The sequence below is a fragment of the Dipodomys spectabilis genome, unplaced genomic scaffold (assembly GCF_019054845.1).
Source record: "Dipodomys spectabilis isolate Male_0828 unplaced genomic scaffold, ASM1905484v1 ptg000079l, whole genome shotgun sequence".
Classification (NCBI taxonomy): domain Eukaryota; kingdom Metazoa; phylum Chordata; class Mammalia; order Rodentia; family Heteromyidae; genus Dipodomys; species Dipodomys spectabilis.
Window position 1 is genome coordinate 1,238,482 of NW_024870756.1, and position 22,259 is coordinate 1,260,740.

The 22,259-nt window shown below is 39.2% G+C and overlaps 1 protein-coding gene across 4 annotated transcripts in view; it reads right to left on the minus strand.

The window, feature by feature from the left end:
• Aak1 (AP2 associated kinase 1) overlaps positions 1-22,259 on the minus strand; it is a 175,211-nt gene that overhangs the window by 3,960 nt on the left and 148,992 nt on the right. Inside the window, exons 17-19 of one of the 4 annotated variants that reach the window (XM_042683068.1) lie at positions 19,505-19,600; positions 11,801-11,902; positions 8,085-8,195 (exon numbers count right to left, since the gene is read on the minus strand). The exons of 2 other annotated variants lie outside the window; for them this stretch is intronic. In XM_042683068.1, coding sequence (XP_042539002.1) covers positions 8,085-8,195; positions 11,801-11,902; positions 19,505-19,600 — 309 coding nt within the window. The remainder of the gene's footprint in view (positions 1-8,084; positions 8,196-11,800; positions 11,903-19,504; positions 19,601-22,259) is intronic. One more of the 4 variants, XM_042683069.1, reaches the window with a different exon arrangement.

Below are 22,259 nucleotides of genomic sequence, written 5' to 3' on the forward strand. Positions count from 1 at the left end.
TAAAGGCCAAAGATGGAAAATATGGTAAAGCCCCTATTTCTATATGCCCACAGGCAAGCAAGGCAGTTAAGAGGAAAGATTCCAAACAACTAAATAGAAGGTATATATAAGAAATCTTGCAGGGTCTAGGAATATGGCTTAGTGGATTAGAGTGTTTGCCTAGCATGCATGAAGCCTTAGGTTCTATTCCTCAGTACCACATATACAGAAAAAGCTGGAGGTGGTGCTGTGGCTCAAGTGGTAGAGTGCTAGCTTTGAGCAAAAGCAGCTCAGGGACAGTGCCCAGGCCCTGAGTTCAAGCACCAGCACTGGGAAAGAAAGAGAGAAGCGGGGGAGAGGGTAAGAAATGAGAAATTTTGCTGACAGTTAAAGATCTTTGGGGAAATATGTGAATGTGTTTTTACAGGAAAAGTTGCATGTGTTGCGTGAACGGACTTTGTAAATGAGCACAACCTTGTACAATGAAAAACATGCTTGTAGCAGTCTGCTTACTAGTAATGAAAGGTTCACACCAACTTAACTTCATGATTTAATATCATTTAATGTAATTTAATATCATTTCTCTGTTAAATGGAATATATAGCAGATATGACCACAGAGCTCAGAGAATTAAGCTCAGGACCTCGCTATATAGTCTGCAAAAGGCTCTTACTTCTCATGGAGCCTAAGATAGGCATTTTATTGTTATTCTTGCTAATGGGTCTTTTTTTTTTTTGCTAATGGGTCTTTTGATTTTGTTGTATCACGTCTGTTTAAGCCAGTAAAAATCTTTTTCATGCTCTGATGCAGTACTGTGTGCCAAGCTAAAACATACTTTTCAAAACTTCTAGGGTTAATAACTCTTTATTAATCTAGTCAAGGCCACAAGCTATGTAGATTTAAGAATTCATGCTCCTCAAGTAGTAACTAAAGGGTCTCCAAAAGTACTTGATGGGTTGGCAACTACCCATACTGTCCCCTATTAACTTCTTCTTTTTGGCTGTTCCTGGGGCTTGGACTCTGGGACTGGGTTCTATCCCTGAGCTCTTTTTGCTCAAGGCTAGCACTCTATCACTCAAGCCACAGCACCACTTTTGGCTTTCTCTGTGATTTAATTGGAGATAAGAGTCTCACAGAGGGGCTGGGAAGGTGGCTCAGTGGTAGAGTGCTTGCCTTGCATGCATGAGGCTCACGGTTTGATTCCTCAGCACCACATAAACAGAAAAAGCTGGAAGTGGCTCTGTGGGTCAAGGGGTAGAGTGCTAGCCTTGAGCTGAAAAGCTGAGGGACAGCGCCCAGGCCCAGAGTTCAAGTCCCACAACCGACAAAAAAAAAAAGTCTTCACAGACTTCAAACTGTCATCCTCAGATTTCAGCCTCCTGAGTAGCCAGAATTACAGGTGAGAGCCACCAGTGCCTGGCTCCTATTAACTTCTGAAGTAAATGAAAGTGCTAGATGATTTGGGGATGGAATGACCCAGAAAATTTCATCTATATGACATAGACTACTATCAGAGTACTCTCCGAAGAACTGAAATCTTAACATTTAAATTTCAGGGTGGATATTTCTTGATGAACTATGTCAAGAGTTTTACTTTTCTCTACAGCATGAGATTAAAAAAAAAAAGTGACTGGGATTATCCAAGTCATAACTCTTGCCAAGAGTCAAAATAACGACTTGGGAGTATTGGGCAGCCTTTTACAGTAGTAAGTGAATAGAAAGCCACATTTTCTTTCACAGATCTTCAAAAATCTGGCACTGATTGAAATCCATAAGGTTTTCGTTTAACTTTTTTCTTTCTTCTTTCCTTTTCTTTTTTTTTCCTTATTTATTTATTTTTTCAGAATTGGGGCTTGAGCTCAGGGTTTTGGGCAGGTAGCTCCACTGCTTGTGCACATCTCCAGCACTTTTTCCTTCTGATTGTTTTGTGAGACAGTGTCTTGTTCTTTGGATGGGGTCTGGCCTTGAACTACAAGGAAGCCTCCTGAGTAGCTAGGATTACAGACATAAGCCACCATACCCAGCCTGAAATTCAAATCAATGAATTAAAGGATGTACACCAAACTAATTATTTCTGTACACTTTTGGCTTCAATCATAACTTTAACTACTTGATTCTATCATCTGTTGGATAGCTATAGTAAACCCCAGAAGTGGAGGGAGGCCAGTACTTGTCTGGTGATACTATGTCTCTCCCTATCCAAAGTTTGTTCACAGGTATGTCATTCTGTTTGACCACAGGAAGTTTTATTCTTGGCCATGACTCATTATAATGCCTTTAGTATGTTTCTCACACATGTCCACTATACTTACTGCTGCTCAACAATGTGTTTAAATTCTTTCTTCAAAAGTGGGTTTTCAGCTCAGGAAAACAAGCAACTATTTTGTTACTTACATCTCTAAACATCATATGGTCATTTGAACAGATAAAAGTCTTTATTCCCCTGTATGTTCACATAAGAAAGTTGTTTACACACTTGTCATTTATACAATACTTGTGAAGCAATGTTCAAATTTCACATTTTTACTGTGTAAGATACTTCATATACATCTGTCTGTCTTCTTGGGGAGGACAGATTCAAGACTTATGGTAAACATACATCCAAGCGAAAAAGGGGAGGGTGATAGGGTGGAGTAGAATACTCACAGGAAAAAAAAAAGTAAATTCAGGACACAACGTGGAACCAAGCAAGTGTCTTCCATTCTAGCAACTATCACCTTTTTGTAATTTTGTTTGCATAGGTTAGCATTCTCCAAGGAGCCTCCCTCCCCCACTTCAGTGAAAGGAAACACAGGAGAAAGTAAATAGGATCTTGTTACAGATTATTTGAAATGAATATCTGGATTCACTGCAGTTCAAGAAACAGAAGCACATACAACTTGAGGAACATTTCCACAGTGTATGTATGTGTTAGGGGGAGGCTAATTTTGTGTTGGTAAAATTAGTCTCTAGAGAGAAATACAAGATAGCTACTAAATGCAATTTTTATATTTTGCCCGGCAGCCTCTAATTTGTTTAAATCAGCAAATTACGTATATTATGTAATGGCATCATTTATATCCCCGAACTCCAGGTCAGCAACGACTGGACCTTGATAATCTTACAGACTAAAGTTAAAGACTCCTAGAGATCATGGGAAAATCTCATCCCAAGAGATTTTATTTTGGCTCAGGATTTCTATGTATTTGTTCAGCTAAACAGGAATTCCTGCCTGCCTAGGGGTAGTCATTCTCCCAGGAGTGCTGAAGACAACCATTCCTGACCACGGGTAAGTTTGTTAGTATGAATCAAAATGACCAATTACCTCTCAGGAGAGTAGGGCATCAATATTAAAGGGAAACAGAAAATTTTCTTGAGAAAAATAGGTTCTTTTCTTGATATTTTCTCCAATTATTAGTGATCTAAGTTCTCTCAGGAAAAGCCAAGTCCAATATCAAATGACATGAAACAAAGTGACAGCCTTTCAGAAATATTTTTAAACACCGGTCTTTGTATTTTCTAAACCATAAAGACTGAGGACACATACAAGTTCCTTTACTTAGAGTGTTAAAGAAATTAAGATTGACCATGTTCACTTTCTGTTATAAAGTCCTCTCTGGAAAATGTGTGGATTTTTACTATTTATTGGAGTGTTTTTGCTTTCTGGAAATAGCCTAACATTACTCAGAAGCAGAAGTGGGAGAAAATAGCAGACCAAGACGGAGAATATATTTTCAGATAATGAAAGACATACAAATTAGATAGTAAAACTGACTTTCTTGTACCATATTGCCTTTCTTCATATTATGTCTAAGGATAAAAGTTTAAAAAATAAATGATGCTAGGCTACATCATTAGGATAGGTATTAACTTCCCAAGCAAAATCAGATACCTTTGAGGGAATAACATCCAATTAGAAGAAAAAATTCTGTTTAGGTCTGTGAAGGAAATAATTAATTACAATGATTATAATCACATTTATTATGTGTCCATTTTGAATCTTATCTCCTCTGAGAAAATTTATTTTTAGAAACACAGAAAATTGAATTCAGTTATCTCATTGAAATGCTATAAAGCAAAGCAAGCAAACAAAAATAACCATGCAGATAGTATATGCCTATAATTTAAAGGCAGATCCCTGATCATACATTTTTAAAGAATAGAAATCTTCTGATACTGTTTATTGGAATAGGTATGTATGTTATTAAAAAAGGGGAAATCTATATCCAAAACTTTGTGATGATCTAGGCTTTTATTCAGATAACTAAGAAAGAGCAAGTAGGTTCATAAAAGTACATTATAATTCTAACATGTCAATGTTGGATAATTCTACAGTAATACAGGAATCCAGAGGATAATTAAAGAACATCAGGATTGTATAAATCCCTCATAATCCTTTGAAACATAATACAAATTTAGGACTTTATGCGTCTATAATCAAAAAGACCATGTAGTCCAAACCCATCTTTCACAGCAGCTTTGATAGGGCAAACAGTCTGCTGAGGATCACTTAGCCAGTGTCTGGTCAAGGTCAGGTTGAGATCTGAGGTGTTCTGACCTTCCCTCACCTCTTCTCTTACCACTTCACTTAATCAGCTCAGGTCCTACCCTGTAAATGAAGTCTGTGGACTAGCAGATGCTCCCTAAGGTCTCTCTTGCAGCTCAGCTCAGTCTGTTGCTCCACAGGTCTATAAATTACTAGTATATATATGAATCTCACATGAACTCTTTTAGCTGAGATGATGCTACAAACTAAGGAAGGCTTGGTTTACTAAATCACCTGAGTGATTTGGAAAACACGTAAGTTATTTACCAAACAGACAGCTCTCCCCTTTGAAGCCTTATTCTTACAGAATAAGTCCAAGAGAGTTTCTAGTCATTATCTTCCTCAGTCGTCTATCACCATCATCTCTGCCTTCAAGTCTGTCCATTTTCATTAACTGTTTCCATTAAGCTTTACTGAGCCAAAAGACTAGATAATCTATCCCAATGTAATTACCAATAATGCAGGAAAGGAGCTATTGAGAGACACTTAGCTAATTTCTTTACTCTTTAAATTTTCAATTAAATCAAGAAACTAGATATTTCATTGTATTTCTAACATGTATGTGTGAAAAAAATCAAATATGAAAACATAGACCTAAACATTATCCTTATTTAAAAATAAACATTTCTTTCATTACTTTATACATTCTTCTATAGCCAGGAAAAGAACACAATTCTAATCTGCAGCAATTTTCCTCTCCATAAAGGGGTAAATCAAGTCCCATTTCCACTGCTACCCAGCTGCAGAGAGCTCTTCATGAGCAGGAAGCTTTTGTTGCTCTCGTTTTTTGGACATGATGTGTTCCTAGCTCATTAGTTTCAGCCAGCACAGGAAACAGTTAAAGTCAGAGGAAGACTAAGAGGCAGCCATTCCTCCAATGTTTTTCATAGGCCGCTCTCACATTGCAAAGCTGGCCCTCCAGACTACAGTGGTTGCAGGCTCTTGTTGCTGCTAAATGTTCTTTCCCCCCACCCCCCACTCCCCCCTTAAAGTGCAAATGTGAGGAAGAAACAAAAGTACTAGATAGCCAACAAGCAAATGGACTTGGGATTTTATTTGTACAAATCTGATCAACTAAGGATTTCCCTTTAGACCATAGACAATGGCACTTGAAGAAGAGAACAAGAGGGTTCTCTGTGCCCGTTTCTTTTCAAAAGGGTGATTTTATAAAAGTGCTTTCCATGTGAGGAAATAAAATACACTTTAAACATATACACAGGGTGACCATGAGGCATGTTGTCAATGTCAAGGCAGGAGCCTTTATTTATCATATGAACAACAGTCTAAGGTTAGTGAAGAATTATGCTTTGTTTTTTTTTTTTCTTGTTTTGTTTTTTTAATCTACGAAGCCAAAGAAACCAATTGAGCACATTCTGCAGCCATCAATTTAAACACCAGAGAGAACGAAAAGTAAGTAGCCACAGTCAAATTGTGCCCAGCTGGTCAGTATACTTAATTCTGATTATTGGAAAATAAACAACATGCTAATTCTACAGAGACAGAGGACTTGCTGAAAGCTTATAGCAAGACACATACTCTACTCAAAATAATTCCTTATGTTACACCTTAGGATTGCTGTGTGGTTACACAAGGGAAAGGGATCGAAACCCTGTACAGACACCTGATATTGGACTTGAAACACCAAGTGGGAACAGAACTATTCAGTGTTTTCATTTATACACAATTTACAATATTTGAATCAAAATAAAAATCACAAGAAAAATACATCTGTTTCTGCTACAATTCCTTCCCTTTCCCATCCACCCCCCAGTGAAAAGTCTTCTAATAAAAGGTATATCATATTACCACCACTGTCTTTGTTTTGGTCTAATTCTGAAATCGCAGCTTGGGCCAGGTAACATGAAGAGGAATGGTAATATTTAGGATTTGTACAACATACACATTTTATCCAAGGAACTCAAGTACTTGCAGTCACGTCTCCAGATCTGGGAAATCGCGATTCAATGGAAGCCAGAAAGCGGGACGAATGCTGAGCAGGTTGCGTGGGGTGTAAAAATCCCTTGGCTAAGTCTATGGTCAAACAAGGTCAAAGTTGGTTGGCTAGGGCAGGCCTCAATTTCTCTTCTCAAATACATACAACCGGCCAGCTTTACCCTCTCTTAAACCATACCCTAATCTCCAAGCTACTGCCTGGAGTTAAAGCTAGCTGAAGAAGCTATATCCTCATAATTCATCTAGATAAAACGTAAAAGCAGGGAAACACATTCATCAGCATCTGGCCAAGGGGACAGAAGCAGAGAGGATTGATTTGGGAGGTCATTCCTAGCAAGAATGAGACAAAGGTGTCAGTTCAATTACAATTAAGCTTTTGGTGGAGTCCAATTCCAGCAGAGGTGAAGCTCATGGTATCTAGTGCTTGATTTAAGATAATGCTATTGAAAAAGGGTAATGAGAAAGCACAGCAAACTAACAGGGAGGAACTGGCCAAAGAATATATCTGGAGGGCCAAGTGATTTTCTTTCCTTATCATTTCTATAGGAGAAGGCAAAGGTAGGAGAAAGGGCTAGTGGGCCCCTTATTTGCAGAATTAAAAAAAAAATCATTTTCTCGTAACTCCATAATGAAATTGTTATATTACGGTATGAACGTTACAGAATTGCATCTGCTACTGGGTCACCGCTACAGATCTATGAGCTGATCCACCAGCAGCAAAGACCTGGCTAGGTTGGGAAGACTGGACTCAGAGCTCCCACTGCTGTTTCTAGAGTGCCCACCTGGAAGTGGAGAGATAGGAATTCAGTACAAAACACAGAGGGTTAAGGTTTAGATGTGCAGAGCAAGCAGAGGAGAAACAGAAGAAAAAAAAAGAAACCTACAGAAGCAACATTTTATATTTGCAAACACTTGCATGTTGATTTTTAAACATAAAAATTAGCTACCTCCCACCACCTCCCACCAGAAGTTCAGGCACCTTTTCACACTATAGTATGAGCAGGACACTTTGCAAAATTACTACAAGCTTTCAAACCCATACATATTTTGCCTAAGAATTTCTGTTAACATCAAGCTATCTCCCTGTTAAAAGTAAAAATCAATTTTTGCTTTTAGTTATTAAGACTCTACAAAAAAGAACATGCTTTTGAAAATAAGTAGATGGTCCTATGGCAATTCAGTGTTTTATGCCATGTTCAAAAATTTTAATCCATCAAAGAGGAATAACAATGCTCCATAAATGTCCAAAAAGATGTGGCTGATACCACTGTTAATCTGTTTGGGAAAAATAGTTATTACAGAGTGTTATAATCAAGATAAAAATGTTGTGTTTTTGATATATACTTTCATGTTTCTATGACTGAAGATAACTTCCTTTTTGGCTTGATACTTTGTAAAAAACTAACTTTTGGTCAAACTATTAATTCTTCTTTCTAAACAAACACCATCTTCATTCAGGCGTCAAAATAACACTATCAGTATCTCTAGCTCTGTCTGCAATGCACGTATTGCCTCAAATGTCCTTCATTAGATGGTAATGCTCGCTACCACCTTGCAGGTTAAGTACATCATCACTTCCATGAAAGCTGATGTCAAGCTCTTCTCTTTTCCCCAACCTCCTTCTTACCTTGTGGGTTTTTGGTTATCAGTACAGGAATAGGGTCAAACTCATCTTCTGCCACCTTTTCCGAGCCCTCAGGGACATCAAAACCTGAGATGAGATTACTATCTTCTGCAGCTTAATACAGAATGCAAGCACAGAAGCAGAAACAACAGAGGTAGAGATTAACAAATGAGAGAACAAGAAAGAGACACAAAGTTCCACCAATTAACACTCAATGTTGTTCTCAAAGGTGAAAGTGCTTATTTTTCTAGAGTTGAAATGAAAGCAGTGCATCTAGAAAATAGGCATCAGAAAAAATTGCTTTAGAGTTGACCATGTTAAGACTTTCATAAATGACTAGGGAGATGGATTATTGGAAGAATTCTCCCTACTAAGTATATAAAGTAACTTTTCAATTCCACTAATTCACAAAGGCACTGGAACTGGTCATCTATATTCTTTATTGGATGAACAGAGGCCTGGCTAACCAAGTTCAAAAATTCAAAGCCAAGGTATAGGGGAAGAGAAGAAAATAAGCAGTTAAGAAGGAGGCACTGGGGGCTGGGAAGTTGGCTCAGTGGTAGAGCGCTTGCCTTGCATGCATTAGGCCCTGGGTTCGATTCCTCAGCATCACATAAGCAGAAAAAAAAAGCCGGAAGTGGTGCTGTGGCTCAAGTCATAGAGCACTAGCCTTGAGCTGAAGAGCTGAGGGACAGCACCCAGGCTCAGAGTTCAGGCCCCACAACTGGACCAAAAAAAAAAAAAAAAAAGGAGGCACTGTACTAGCACGTGTGAGGCTCAGAGTACAATCCCAGCATCAATCTCTTACATGCCCTCTCAAATCAACAGAAGAGAAAAAGCCACTGTGTACAAAGCCAACAAAATACTTCTGCTCTATAAGTGGAAAAGAAAAGACTTTCAAAGAACTCAGGGAATTCTGGGGCATAAGATCACATGTACTCCAGCAGAAGTTTGTTAGGATATTCTTCACTAGCCTAACTAAAGCCACCTTCCAGCAAGTTCCTGCTGAGTACCTATCTTGCAAGTTCATCTGTAATTACACATTGCTGCTGACACACTTCTGCTAAGACATAATTGTCTTGGCTATCTATACTACCTATACTCTATAAAAACTTCATTTTAGTGCTCTCAGGAGTAAACACAAAATCTCAGCTATTGTACCACTTCAAAGCATGAGATTATTTTTAGCCATTGCTAAAGGCTTACTTCTTGAGCTCCCTTCAGAAAAGGCTTTCACTATTCCTTTTCTACGGATCTGCTGTAAAACTTCACCATCCAAGCATAGAAATAGGTTCTGTAAATGCCTATTGCACAGTAAGCCAGGCATTGCACCTGTCACCATCACAGACAGCTTACTGCACAGAACTTGATTCAAGCTTCCTTTGGCAGCAGAATTCCCAACAATTACCAATCTAAGACTAAGAAGTACAAATTGTAGATTAGGAAGAGAAACTCAATAATCAATCAATAAAGGTAAAATAAAATTGAACTTTCACAAGTTCAATCTTTGGAGACTGGCATTTGAGGACTTGTTAATTTCTTTATTGTGACAATTAGTACTCAAAATCCTTGAATTAGATTTTATCAAATTAATAACTACAATCAGTGCTTGGCTGTTAAGGGGCCTGCCTATAAAAGGTCTATGGAATACTGTACTCTAGTTCTTGTCAGAAAATGATACCTTCATCAATCTGTTGCCTAAGGCTTAGTATATAGTCTGGGAGGTATTGTAACACAATGGCTAGGAGTACAAAGTAATGTTTTTATATAAACAGAGATTTCGAACATGTACTAGCATTTATGATATGGGAAATTCTCAGGAGTTCCTTGGTTCTTCTCCGGGGGGGTGGGGGGTAACATCTTGGCCTTAGAAGAAGAAAGAATTTACCTTTGTGGGCAGGAGCAGACATTGCTATGGGGGCAAACTCTTCCAGAAGGTCAGCAGTAGGGTTAGAAAGCAGAGAGCAGTCAAGCAGAGAATCTTCCCCAGTGAGAGAATCTGAGTCCAGTTAACAGCATTCCAGGTCAGTGATGGCATTAAATGGCATATACAACAATACCATGAGATTAGGTCTTAGCCTTTAAGTTTCTGCATATTTAGGTTATACATACAAGCAAATGCAAGAGAAAGAAAATCAAAAGAAATACGAAAAGCTTTCTAGATTTTAATGCATATAAGCAGGTACTTCGTGATTACTCTAACATTTACATACATGGAAGAATTTAGTTTAGAAGTTGCTCGTTAGATAAATTTGTGACAAACACCAGTAAAAATTTAGCAACTCAATTCTCAGCAAATATTACTAGGGAAAAAAAGACTTAGTAATTAGGGTTTAGTTACTATACAGTGAGATTTTGGAACTACTTGTTATAAATAGACTGTGATGAGATTAAACAGTACCTTGGAAAACTACTAGTTTCCCATTCAAAATACCACTTAAGGATTCTTTAAATTTGAATTGCTTCTTTGAACATAGATTTGCTTTCAGTTAAAGAGGGGAAAATCTGGGCACTGGTGGCTCACACCTGTAATCCTAGGTACTTAGGAGGCTGAGATCTGATGATAACAATTTGAAGCTAGCCCGCATTAAACTCTGTAAGACTCTTATCCTCAATTAACTACTGGAAAGTGGGAAGTAGAGCTGTGACTCAGGATAGAGCACTAGCCTTGAGCATAAAAGCTAAAAGACAAGGGCCTGGCCTTGATTTCAAGCCACAGTACTAGCACACACAAAAATAAAGAATAGAGGGAAGAAAAAAAGTTAAACCATTTGTTTTCTGGGATGATTTTTCAGAAGAAATACCCTAGTGAGGACAAGGGAAAAAAACAATAATGCTTCTGGGCTAATTCTTTTCTTCACCTAGATAATTTTATTCCATACTTCCTGGATGTCTGTTTCTATTCCAAGTCAGATAATCAGACATTGTTATCAAGCTAATTATGGACTCAAGGCAAATAGCCATTACTAGATCTGTTTTTATAGAAAAGTTGAGGAGTTTTCAACTTTTCATAAAACTCAACTAAGACAAATTTTTGAAATTAGGGTAGATGGAATGCTGGATCCAGGCAAGAGTTCAACTTTGCCTATGAATTTCCTGTAGCTGATGAAAGCCCTGTGCTGGGACTAGGAATGTGGCTCAGTGGTAGAGTGCTTGGCCCAGCATGCATGAAGTCCTGGGTTTGATTCCTCAGTACCACATAAACAGAAAAAGCTGGAAGTGGTGTTGTGGCTCAAGTGGTAGAGTACTGGACTTGTGCAAAAGAAGCTCAGGGACCGTGCCTAGCCCCAGGATGAGAGTGAGAGAGGGACAGGGAGAGGGAGAGGGCACCCTGTGCTGGGAAAAGAATGTCAACAGATAGGAGAGGAACTCCCCAGAGCAATGTTCTTTCATTAATGAGGTAGAGGAAACCTGTCACCAGTAAAAAAGAGTATTTTTTTCCTTCTTGAGGTGCAGGTGATCAAACCCTGGGACTTATTCATGCTAGGAAAAGAAACACCATTGCCAAAGCAGACAGAGAGATTCCTCTAAGAAGAATATAGCTTCAGTAAGTGGGGAGGTCCTTAGTAAGGGATCAGACACTCAACATCAAGAGGCTGGAGGTATAAGAAAAATTCAGAGCATCCACTCTAGGAGGAACTAACCAAGTTTATTTTGCATAGGTAGAGTCTAGCTCTGAAGGCTCACTCAGCCCTGAGCTGCAGAGCTGTCTGACTGACCTGTGCGGTTTGAGGTCACAGACTCTGTCTGAGATGGGAGGCGCTGGGCAACTGGAGGCTCCAATCCTGGTATGAGGCTCTCAACAGCAACATCAGCTTTTTCTTTTGTAAAGGGGAATTAAGAAAGGAGAGGAAAAGGGTAAAGGAAAGAAAGTCAGAAGGCTCTTCAGGACATTCTGGGAAGGCTCTCTTTAACAGGTCTCTAAAATGCCAGTTTCAGGCAAAAAGTAAAGCAAGGATAGCTGACCTCGTTTCTGCTGCTTTCTGAGGCTGGGCTTCACTGATTGAGCATGTATGTGTAAGGTTAACCACTGCAGCCAGTTTACTGATTACCAGCTCTTACAGATAAATATGGCATGCAAGCCACTCAAAGCAGCAAAGCTCCTCCATGGTACAAGAGATTGGTTAAAAGACACCTTAATTTCTTCTGATAACTTTGCTTTTCTTCAGGAACAAAATTGAGGTAAACATCCTCAAATCCATCCTCTAATCTAATGCAAAAGCTTCTAATCCATCCCAAATTCCATCCATTATGTAGCTGGGAGATTTTCTCTATCACATGGTATCTCATTGTTGGAGGCCTATCTTTTAGTAGAGTCATGACATTTCAGTGTTCTGAGACTTTGTGTCCAAGGCTTTATTATGTCTAATGAACAAACTCTTCTGGAGTACAAAGGCCTTGGACATTCTGTAGAATTTGCCTGACTTGCTGGTGAAACACAAGAAAACATAAATGAGTAAGCAGACCAGGCCTCATTTAGATTCTATTCCTGGGACCTGACCCCTGGGCAAAGTATTTTCTGTTATTGATCCTTGATACACACATTGATCCTTGATACACACATGGGGCATTAAAGAAGAATCTATTAAATTCCATCAAATTCATTGAAGGTGAGGCCCACATGAAAACTGGCCATCAAGTTTTTGTAATTGAATTTCTCCATATTCTTCTCATTCTTAAGAAATTTACTTGAGAATTCATGATTACCAAAAAAGGTAATCATTACAGTGCTGTGCCCACAGAAAACAGAAAACACTTCACTTGGAGTGATAGTAAGATTAAACAGCCTTGACTTCCAGTCAGCACAAGGTATAATTCCAAAACAAGAGACTTCAGGACACTTCTTCCCACTCCCAGAAGCTAGATGCTAATGACCTCATAGGCAGGCACTTAGCAGTATGAACTACACATGCACATCATGCAGGCTGAAGAAACAGATGGTGATTTTTACCAATTACAGCATCGGAAGTGCTACCAAAAGGATCTGTCATAGGCAAGAGGTCAGGGAGCAGAAGAGAAGTGTCAGGAGACTTGAGTCCCTCAATTAATTTTTCTAGGTCAGGCAGAGAAGTAAAGAAAAAGCAAAAATGCAATATTAAAGCAGGTAGAACATTCACTGTTTTCCAGTCGAACACATTCTAGGGGCCAACAGATTCTTCAATGGTACAGATTAATTATAAAAATGAATACTGTTAAGACCTTGTTAACAATAGATTTCCCAAATTTGAAATGTCTAAATAACTATTTTCCCAAGTGAAGTGATCATTTTGTAAGCCATTAGGAATTCAAGATGCTGAGCTGGGAGCCAGTGGCACATGCCTGTAATCCTAGCTACTCAGGACGCTGAGATCTTAGGATCACGGCCTGAAGCCAGCCCGGACAGGAAAGTCCTAAGACGCTTACCTCCAATTAATCACAGAAAAAGCTGGAAGTGGTGTTGTGGCTCAAATAATAGGAGGGGGGGAGAGGGGGGAAAGAATTCAAGATGTTGCCTTAGGTTTAGTTGCTTTGTGTTTGAGATGTAGTTGATGAATGGTAGATGTCACCAATTTTAATTGTGTCATGTGGTAAATTTTAACAAATGTATACATTCATATACTCACCATGATGACATAAAACATTTCAAATACTCTCCATAATCCTTTGTGGACCCCTTTAGAGTAAATTCTTCCTGGGTGCTGGTGGCTCACACCTATAATCCTAGCTACTTAGGAAGCTCAGACCTGAGGATCATTGTTCCAAACCAGCCTGAGAAGGAATGTCTGTGAGACTTTTACCTCCAATTAAGCACCAAAAAAGCTAGCAATAGAGCTGTGGCTCAAGTGGTACAGCACTAGCCTTGAGCAAAAAAGTTCAAGCCCCAGGACTGGTATATACACAAAAAATTCTTTCTTCTTATCCTAGACCTTGGTAGCAACAGATCTTCTTTTGTCACTATAGTTTTACCTTTTCTAGACTTTCCATTTTAAATGGAACCAAACAGTACCCAGTCTTTTGTGTCTGACTTCTCTCATTCAGCATAATATTTCTGAAAGTCAACCATGTTGTACCATGAATCAATTGTTTGTTCTGTTTCCCTATTTCTGAGTAGTGTTCCATTGGACAGATATACAACATTTTGTTGATTTGTTTATCAGTTGATAAGACATTTGGTTGTTTCCAGTTCTCAGCTATGAAAAATAATGCTTGCCAAAAACATTTGCAATCTGTTTTTATATATTCATCTATCTACTTTCCTAGACTTAACTTTTCGATCTCTTTTCCAACTTGCACTAAGCAGTCCCAAGAGAATTAATACAGCCTCACCTAAATCGACTTCAACATCATTTCCTATCTGCCAACCGTGCACCTGTGACATGCTGGTATTCATAATTATTTTGTGGCAATATGATAGATACTTAGAAACTACTCTGACTCCTTACTTGGGCCCACAAAGTAACTGAAAACATGATAAAAGCCTTCATTTTTGTATCTGTCCCCCTTACTTTGAGTCAGATTCCTACTCATTTGTGCATGTAGGAATGCTAATCACTTAAAGGAGGTCTGTCTAAAAACTGGTGATATAAGGTTGATTATCCCTAAATTTATCTAATCCTACTTTCCCTTTCAAGGCTGATGGCATAAAGGTTAGTGTAACTGAGGTATTTCTACAAGGTCCCATTCTAACCCCCTCAAAAAGAATCTGGCCGAGGATTCCTCCTACAGTTTCATTTTACAAAATTCACTTAAGCCTGAGGATGGATTACTATTAGTGTTTTTTGGCTACAAAACAAAAGGAGGATATCAGAAGACATCAGACTTATCATACTGGAACACACACACACACACACACACACACACACACACACACACACACACACCAACTGCTTCCACACACACACACACACACACACACACACACACACACACACACACACACACACACACACACACACACACACACACACACACACACACACACACACACACACACCAACTGCTTCCAGAACAATTCCTTTAGCTCTGATCTAATCAACAACACTCTATTTACCTTTAACCTACTAAACATAGAACATTAACTTACAACAAAATAATGAATCACAGAATATCACAGGAGTAAATTTAGAGCTCATTATTTCCATTTCAAGGAGACTGAGGTTTTACATGGATTCTGTAACAGTTAAACGAAATTAAATTATTTGAAAAAGCAGTAGCTTAAAGTTGGAGTATCTGCATGTAACAATTTAATGGATTTGTAAACGTCTAAGTTCTTGGGGTATAAGATAATTAGAAACTGCTTCTGCTAAACAGCACTGATTCCTCACTTGGGACTGCAAATTTCCAAAGGGTACATAGAAGCAGGATAAAAACTTGGAATGTCTGTCTCCATTTTGTGCCTGTGTCCTTTGCCCTGAGCCATTCTCTCCTGCAGAGCAAAGAAATTCAGCCACCTTAGAATTCACCTTAGAATTCAGGAATGACAGGACTGGTGGACGAACTTCCTTGTCACAGGAGAGAAAGCTATTCTTACTGTCAGGGCACAATGATCTTCTCAGGGTAACAAGGCCTCACCTAAGGAATTCAGAGATAATGAGTACCTGGACCATACTCATAACCACAGAGTTAGACAGGCAGATTAAACAGGACCTATGGTGGCTGCTAGGGCCACTATACTGGCCCATTGACCCAATTATAGATATGCCCCTGCTTAAGGATTGCCCTAAGACAACCAAAGGTTCTGATGAAATTCCTGCAGTTAACTTAAATAGCACAACCATTCTGATAACCAGGATGTTTATCCAACAAAGCAGAACCCTCACTCAGTATATATGCATGGGTGATAAGGACAGTGTCCTTACCTTTTAGTACCATGATTCCCACAATTCCCAGGGGAGACTGCCCTCTATGAGGAGAAAAGTGGGAGAGATGAGAGTAGGGAGGAAGAGCAGGCAGAGAACCATGAGTGATAGCACAGGCCACCCACTGTGCAAGGAGGATGGTGCACACATAAAGGAAATCTGCAGCTAATCCCCTAGTGCTATCATAACAATGGCCACCACTTGCCTGTGTCAGCACTGTCAACACCAAAACCTTGCCAAAAGTCAAGAAGGTAATAAACTTCTCACAAACCAGTCTAAGGTTAGATAATAAAACTGCTTTCTGCCATGAGACTAGGATGTATACCAACTTGCTATTCTCTTCTCTTTTAAAATAGCAAAGAAGAAGAAGAGATATCTACTTGTACAAGATTACAAACTCGTTCATGGGCCATTTTGACTCTAGTTATAATAGAAAATATGAAGATTAGAACAACGTGAAAGAGCTTGATAAGAGCCCTATCAAAAATGCGTGTCTTATCCGACATGAGTTCTGATACAAGTGACAGTGTTTTTAAAATCCAGTCACTCATTGATGTGACAAATTTGCCAATAATGTTTATCTGATTGTTATACAATGAATACATATGTTAAAAAGTCACACTATACCTCACAAATAAAGATATAAAATGAAAATCTAGTCATAAAAAGTTCCTATCACTGAAAGAATACAAACACCAAACCTTCAAGTTGGAAGCAAAAGTCAAACTCCATGGATCATTCCCAGTTAACTTTAGAACAAAATCTGTACAAAGATAAGATTTTCTGGAGTAAAAGGACATACTGTATCACATACTATGATTGGCTTTGGGCTTCTCAGTCCCACAGGACAGTGATTGAAATGAGCACTTCAGGCAAGCAGTTATAAAAGGAATACACATGGGCTGGGAAGGTGGCTCAGTGGTAGAGCGCTTGCCTTGCATGCCTGAAGCCCTGGGTTTGATTCCTCAGTACCACATAAACAAAAAGAAAAAAGCCGGAAGTGGCGCTGTGGCTCAAGTGGTAGAGCACTAGCCTTGAGCTGAAGAGCTGAGGGACAGTGCCCAGGCCCAGAGTTCAGGCCCCACGACCGGACCAAAAAAAAAAAAAAAAGGAATACACATGACAACAACAAAACAAAGCAAAAAGGAATGTCCATGGTGACCAAAAAATGAAACTCATAAAGAGCAGCAAAAACAAACTATCAAGAAAAGTTTCTCTTGCGTAACATTTCAAAAAATGATGGACCAAAATATAAATAAAACCAAGAAGCACTTTTTCTTTTCTTTCTTTGTTAAATACTCTAATTCTAGGAAGTAGCACTTATGGGACAATAAAAGCCTATCCGTTTAGTCTTGTGGAATATTGACAAGAGATTAGAATTGAAGAGCTTCTCAAAATTGTTTGTCAAAGCCTGTGCATTGCTAGTGAGAATGTGAAATGGTGTCTGTGAGAAATAGCATGATAGTTCTTCCAAAAAGTAAATCCAGCATTTCTATTTCTGGTATATATACAAAAGAACGAAAACAAGGTCACACATTAGTACATCCTTCTTCATAGATGGATGTAAAAATAGTCAAAAGATAGAAGTAAATGAAGTTGGCTGGGAAGGTAGCTCAGTGGTAGAGTGCTTGTCTCGCACGCATGAGTCCCTGGGGTCCATTCCTCAGCACTACATAAACAGAAAAATCTGGAACTGGCACTGTGGCTCTAGTCATAGAGCACTAGCCTTGAGCTGAGAGCTCAGGGACAGAACCCAATGCCCAGAGTTCAAGCCACATGACCGACCAAAAAAAAAAAAAAGAAGTAAACGAAGTGTTTACAAAATATGGTATATATGCAATGGAATTTTACCCAATCTTTAAAAAGGAAGGAAATTCTGACATATAATGAACTTTAATCATAGTAAATGAAATAAGCTAGTCACAAAAAAAAAAAGGACGAACAATATATGGTTTCCCTTTATGAGTTACCTACAGCCATCAAATTCACTAGAACAGTAGAATGGCAGCTGCTAGGGACTGGGGGGAAGGAAAATGGGAATTTATTTTACAAAATTTCAGTTTTACAAGATGAAAAAAGTTTCACTGGAATATGGTAAAGATGAGTACGAAATAAGGTGAATGTACTTAATATCACTGAACTTAAAACTAGTTAAAATGAGCCAGGTGCTGATGGCTTATGCCTAGAATCCTAGCAACTCAGGAGACTGAGATGTGAGGATTGCTGTTCAAAGCCAGCCTGGACATGAAAGTCTGTGAGACTCTTATCTCCAATTAACCAGAAAACTGGAAATTGGTACTATGGCACAAAGTGGTAGAGTGCTAGCCTCGAGCAAAAGAGCTCTGGGATAGCACATAGGCCCTAAGTTCAAGCCTTATGATGGACAAAAAAATTTTTTTAAAGAATATGAAAATCACAATCATTTCCAATTTTTGTTTGTTCTTGGTCAGTTATGGGGCTTGAACTCTGGACCTGGCTGCTGTCTCTGAGCTATTCAGCTCAAGGTGAGGGATCTACCACTTGAACCATAGTGCCACTTGCAGTTTTCTGGTGGTTAATTGGAGATAAAGAGTCTCACATACTTTCCTTCCTGGGCTGACCCTGAACTGCGATCCTTAGATATCAGCCTACTGAGTAGCTAGGATTATAGAGTGAGCCACCAGTGTCAGCTTACTTCCAATTCTTGAGACAATCAATCAAATAGTATTTTGGGAGAGAAGAAAAGCCAAGCTAATCCTATCAATTTCAGGTCAAGAGACTTAGGAGAGCTAAAAGTGGAGAAAAAAGGAACATGGAAACAAAAGCAATGCCAGATGTTTGTAAGAAGTTGGATTTATTTGCTATCCTTCAAACTACATTCCCTCTCCATCAATCCCTGCCAAAAAGATAAGTATAAAGAGAACAGCATTCAAATACTCTAAATGAAAGCATCCAATTATTATTTCAAAAGCTGTATCAATCAGAACATATTAACCATTTCTTACTTTTTTACACTGTTCCCTAAAAATCCTGGTAAATGGAAAGGCTATCTGAACTCCCACAGTTCAACTTCTTCTGACTGAATGGCCTAACCCAGACGGGTTTCAGTAGTAGTAGAACCTGGAAGGAAGTCCAGTTCTCCTGGTTCATATTCCTTATTAACTTTTACTGTGCATTTTCTATTATAATATAAAATTATATGATAAAAACAGGAACTGGACAGGTTACCCCCCCATATCATTAACCACATGATGACCACTATTTATATTTTGTTCTCTTAATCACACACATCTATGTCCCACCATGATATTACTATAATTATATTGAACGAATGTTCTTTCCAGTACATGGCCTCAAGTTACCATAAATACAATCAAGGATAAAAACTGGAACACTGTTATGGAATATACTTTGGTTTAATCTAAGCTGATTTTTTAATTATCTTTCCTAAGTTTGTATCTCTTACTGAGACAATGAAAACAGACAACAGCCCTTCCCACTGGGACTTGGGATTCAGATCTCTTTTATGGAGTGTTTAAAGCAGAACTCTCCAGAGGCATTGGGACCTAAGAATCAAGCTGCTTAACCTCAATCCTATTTACCTACCTGGTGCATCAGGTACTTGAAGTGGAATGAAAGGATCAGACACGCTTAGAAGTGGGACTCCAGAATCCACAGCCTGCCCACCCTTCCTTTTTTCAGCTAGAGTTGGTTGAAGGGAAAAGCGTGAGGAGAGAAAAGCAGAAAACATAAGTGAATCTAGACGAATTTACCTTTCCCTTTTTTTCTTTTTTCATGAGGGTTGAACTCAGGGCCTGGGTACTGTCCTTCAGCTCTTCAGCTCAAGGCTAGTGTTCTACCACTTTGAGCCATAGCACCACTTCCTGTTTTCTGGTGGTTAACTGGAGATAAGAGTCTCATAGACTTTACTGCCCAGGCTGGCTTTGAACCACGATCCTCAGATCTCAGCCTCCTGAGTAGCTAGGATAACAGGCATGAGCCACCAGCACCCAGAGAATTTACCATTTAATCACTCAATAGCTTAAATTACAAAGTCCAAACAGGCAGACTAAAGGGGAATGAATGCTAACAATACAGTATGATAATAAAGTATCCCTGAGATATACAATGTGGTCTATGTAACATATATAAGATACAATGAATGATTACATCAGTATATTCCTATGCTTGGACTTCTACTTCTTCCAGGGATACTGCAGCATACAGGGATCTCTTTCAGAATGTCTATAACAATTATTGGCCATGTCACACATTTTGGCACTAGTACATGTATATATTAGGATGTATACAGCTTTTTCTTGTGTGCCCATTATCCCCTAGAGGTTTTGGAAGGACTAAATCTTACTGTACCACTATAATGTCCAATGGCTAGACAAGAAGAAATAGAAATAATTTTTTTTTGCCTACTTCAGGGCTAGATGACCCCTAATCTCTAGACCATATCTAACACACTATTGGTAAGTACTCTCAACTTACAGAAATTTACATACCCTAGCAACTATTAGGGCTTGAAAAGATTTTAGAATTTTCTAGCACAATTTCCTTATTTTTCAGAAAAGAAAATGAAGACCCAAATTAAGAGATCAACAGTGGCTGGTCAGAAGAGCTATGGTCACAATTTAGGTCTATTTCTACTTTATCATCCTCTACATTGAATTTCAGTATCCAGCTTGCTTATTAATTAAAATTTCATTTTTCTTTCCACAAAAGCAGATTTTTTAAATGTTTTACTCAAAGCCAGTATAATGGTTTATGTCTATAATCCCAGTACTCAGGAGGTCAAGACAATAGGATTGTGGGTCTGAAACTAGCCTGGGCTACACCGCAAGATGTTATCTTAAAATAAAGTGAAACAGCTTTCTTTAAAATAATTAGAGAGTCACAGGTTGAGTCTTGTGAATCCTACATCTATCTTGTCCCAACAGAGACACCTTATATAACTGTAGCATGATGTCACCAACACTATATAATTCTACTGCCTAGCCTATTTGGTTTTGGCAGTTTTCACATGCACACTGTTTTAGTGTGCATGTATGTTAAAAGCCTGGTCCCCGGCTTAATGCTCTCAGGAAGTGGTAGGAAGTTTGAGAAGTAGGGCCAACTGGAAGGTTTTAGGTCATTGGAAGTTAATCTTAGCAGGGATCACGGGATCCCAATCTATTTTTCTTCCTCTCCTTGGGCCTTGCCATGAGAATGAACAGCTTTGTCCTGCCATGTACACCCCAACATGATACGCTGCTTTGCCACAGGCCCAAAGCAATGGGACAATTGACCATGGCTGACACCTCCAAAACTGAGCCCAAACAAATACCTATCAGGTACCTTGTTATAGTAACAGAATGTTGATGAACACACACCCACTTGTTTGTGTGAGTAAGCGCTTCCTCCCTCTCTCCCTCTCTGTGCCTGTTGTGAGCTTCAACTCCGTCTCCATCACTACCGCCACTCAGGTCAGACACCTCTGCTCTGGTCTCCCTCAAACTCGTTCCACTCATACCTGCCTCTTACATAGGTGGTAGATCCTATTTACCTAGCTAGACATCGCTGTCATTTTCAATGCACCCTAAATCCTTTTTTGTTAGCCTATACGGTGCTGGGTTGAGCTTAGAAGTCCTGAGGCTCAGCACCCACCACACTTAAGCGCCCTGGCCTGGGTCATCAGTTGCAGGGCAGTTTTCTTCATCTGTCTGAACCTCAGTGCGTTGTTCATGAAACAGGCTTATCAAGGAGTCAAGGTGCCAGCATGTGTAAGTGTTACTGGAGTCATCTCTACAGGCATCTGACTCTGAATTAAATCCCCCATCTCTAAATCTACTTGTCTCTGTCTCTTGCTATCTCTAGCTGTTTCTCAGGTATGACTGTTAGGAGCTACAAGGAAATGGGTGAATTTGTTGCCCCTATCCCATCTATCCCCAAATCTCATGTTTCCTAGATAGTAGGCTGACTTGGTTTCTTTCTCATCTGCTTCCTGCCCTTTGGGAGCCCAATTCTCAGTGGCTCAGTTTCCTCTATTCCTCTTTGGTCCCTTTGGAAAGATTCCACCATTTCTCAACAGCTACCTCTGCCATCCCCAATACCACCTCCTCAGAACCAGCAAGATGAACTTTAAGAAATACAGAGCCAGGTGCTGGTGGCTCATGCCTGTAATCCTAGCTACTCAGGAAGCTGAGATCTGAGGATCATGGTTCAAAGCCAGTCTAGGCAGGAAGTCTATGAGACTCTTATCTCCAACAAACCACCAGAAAACCAGAAGTGGTGCTGTGGCTCAAGTGGTAGATGGCAGAGTGCTTGCCTTGAGCTGAAGAGCTGAGGGATAGGGCCCAAGCCCAGAGTTCAAGCC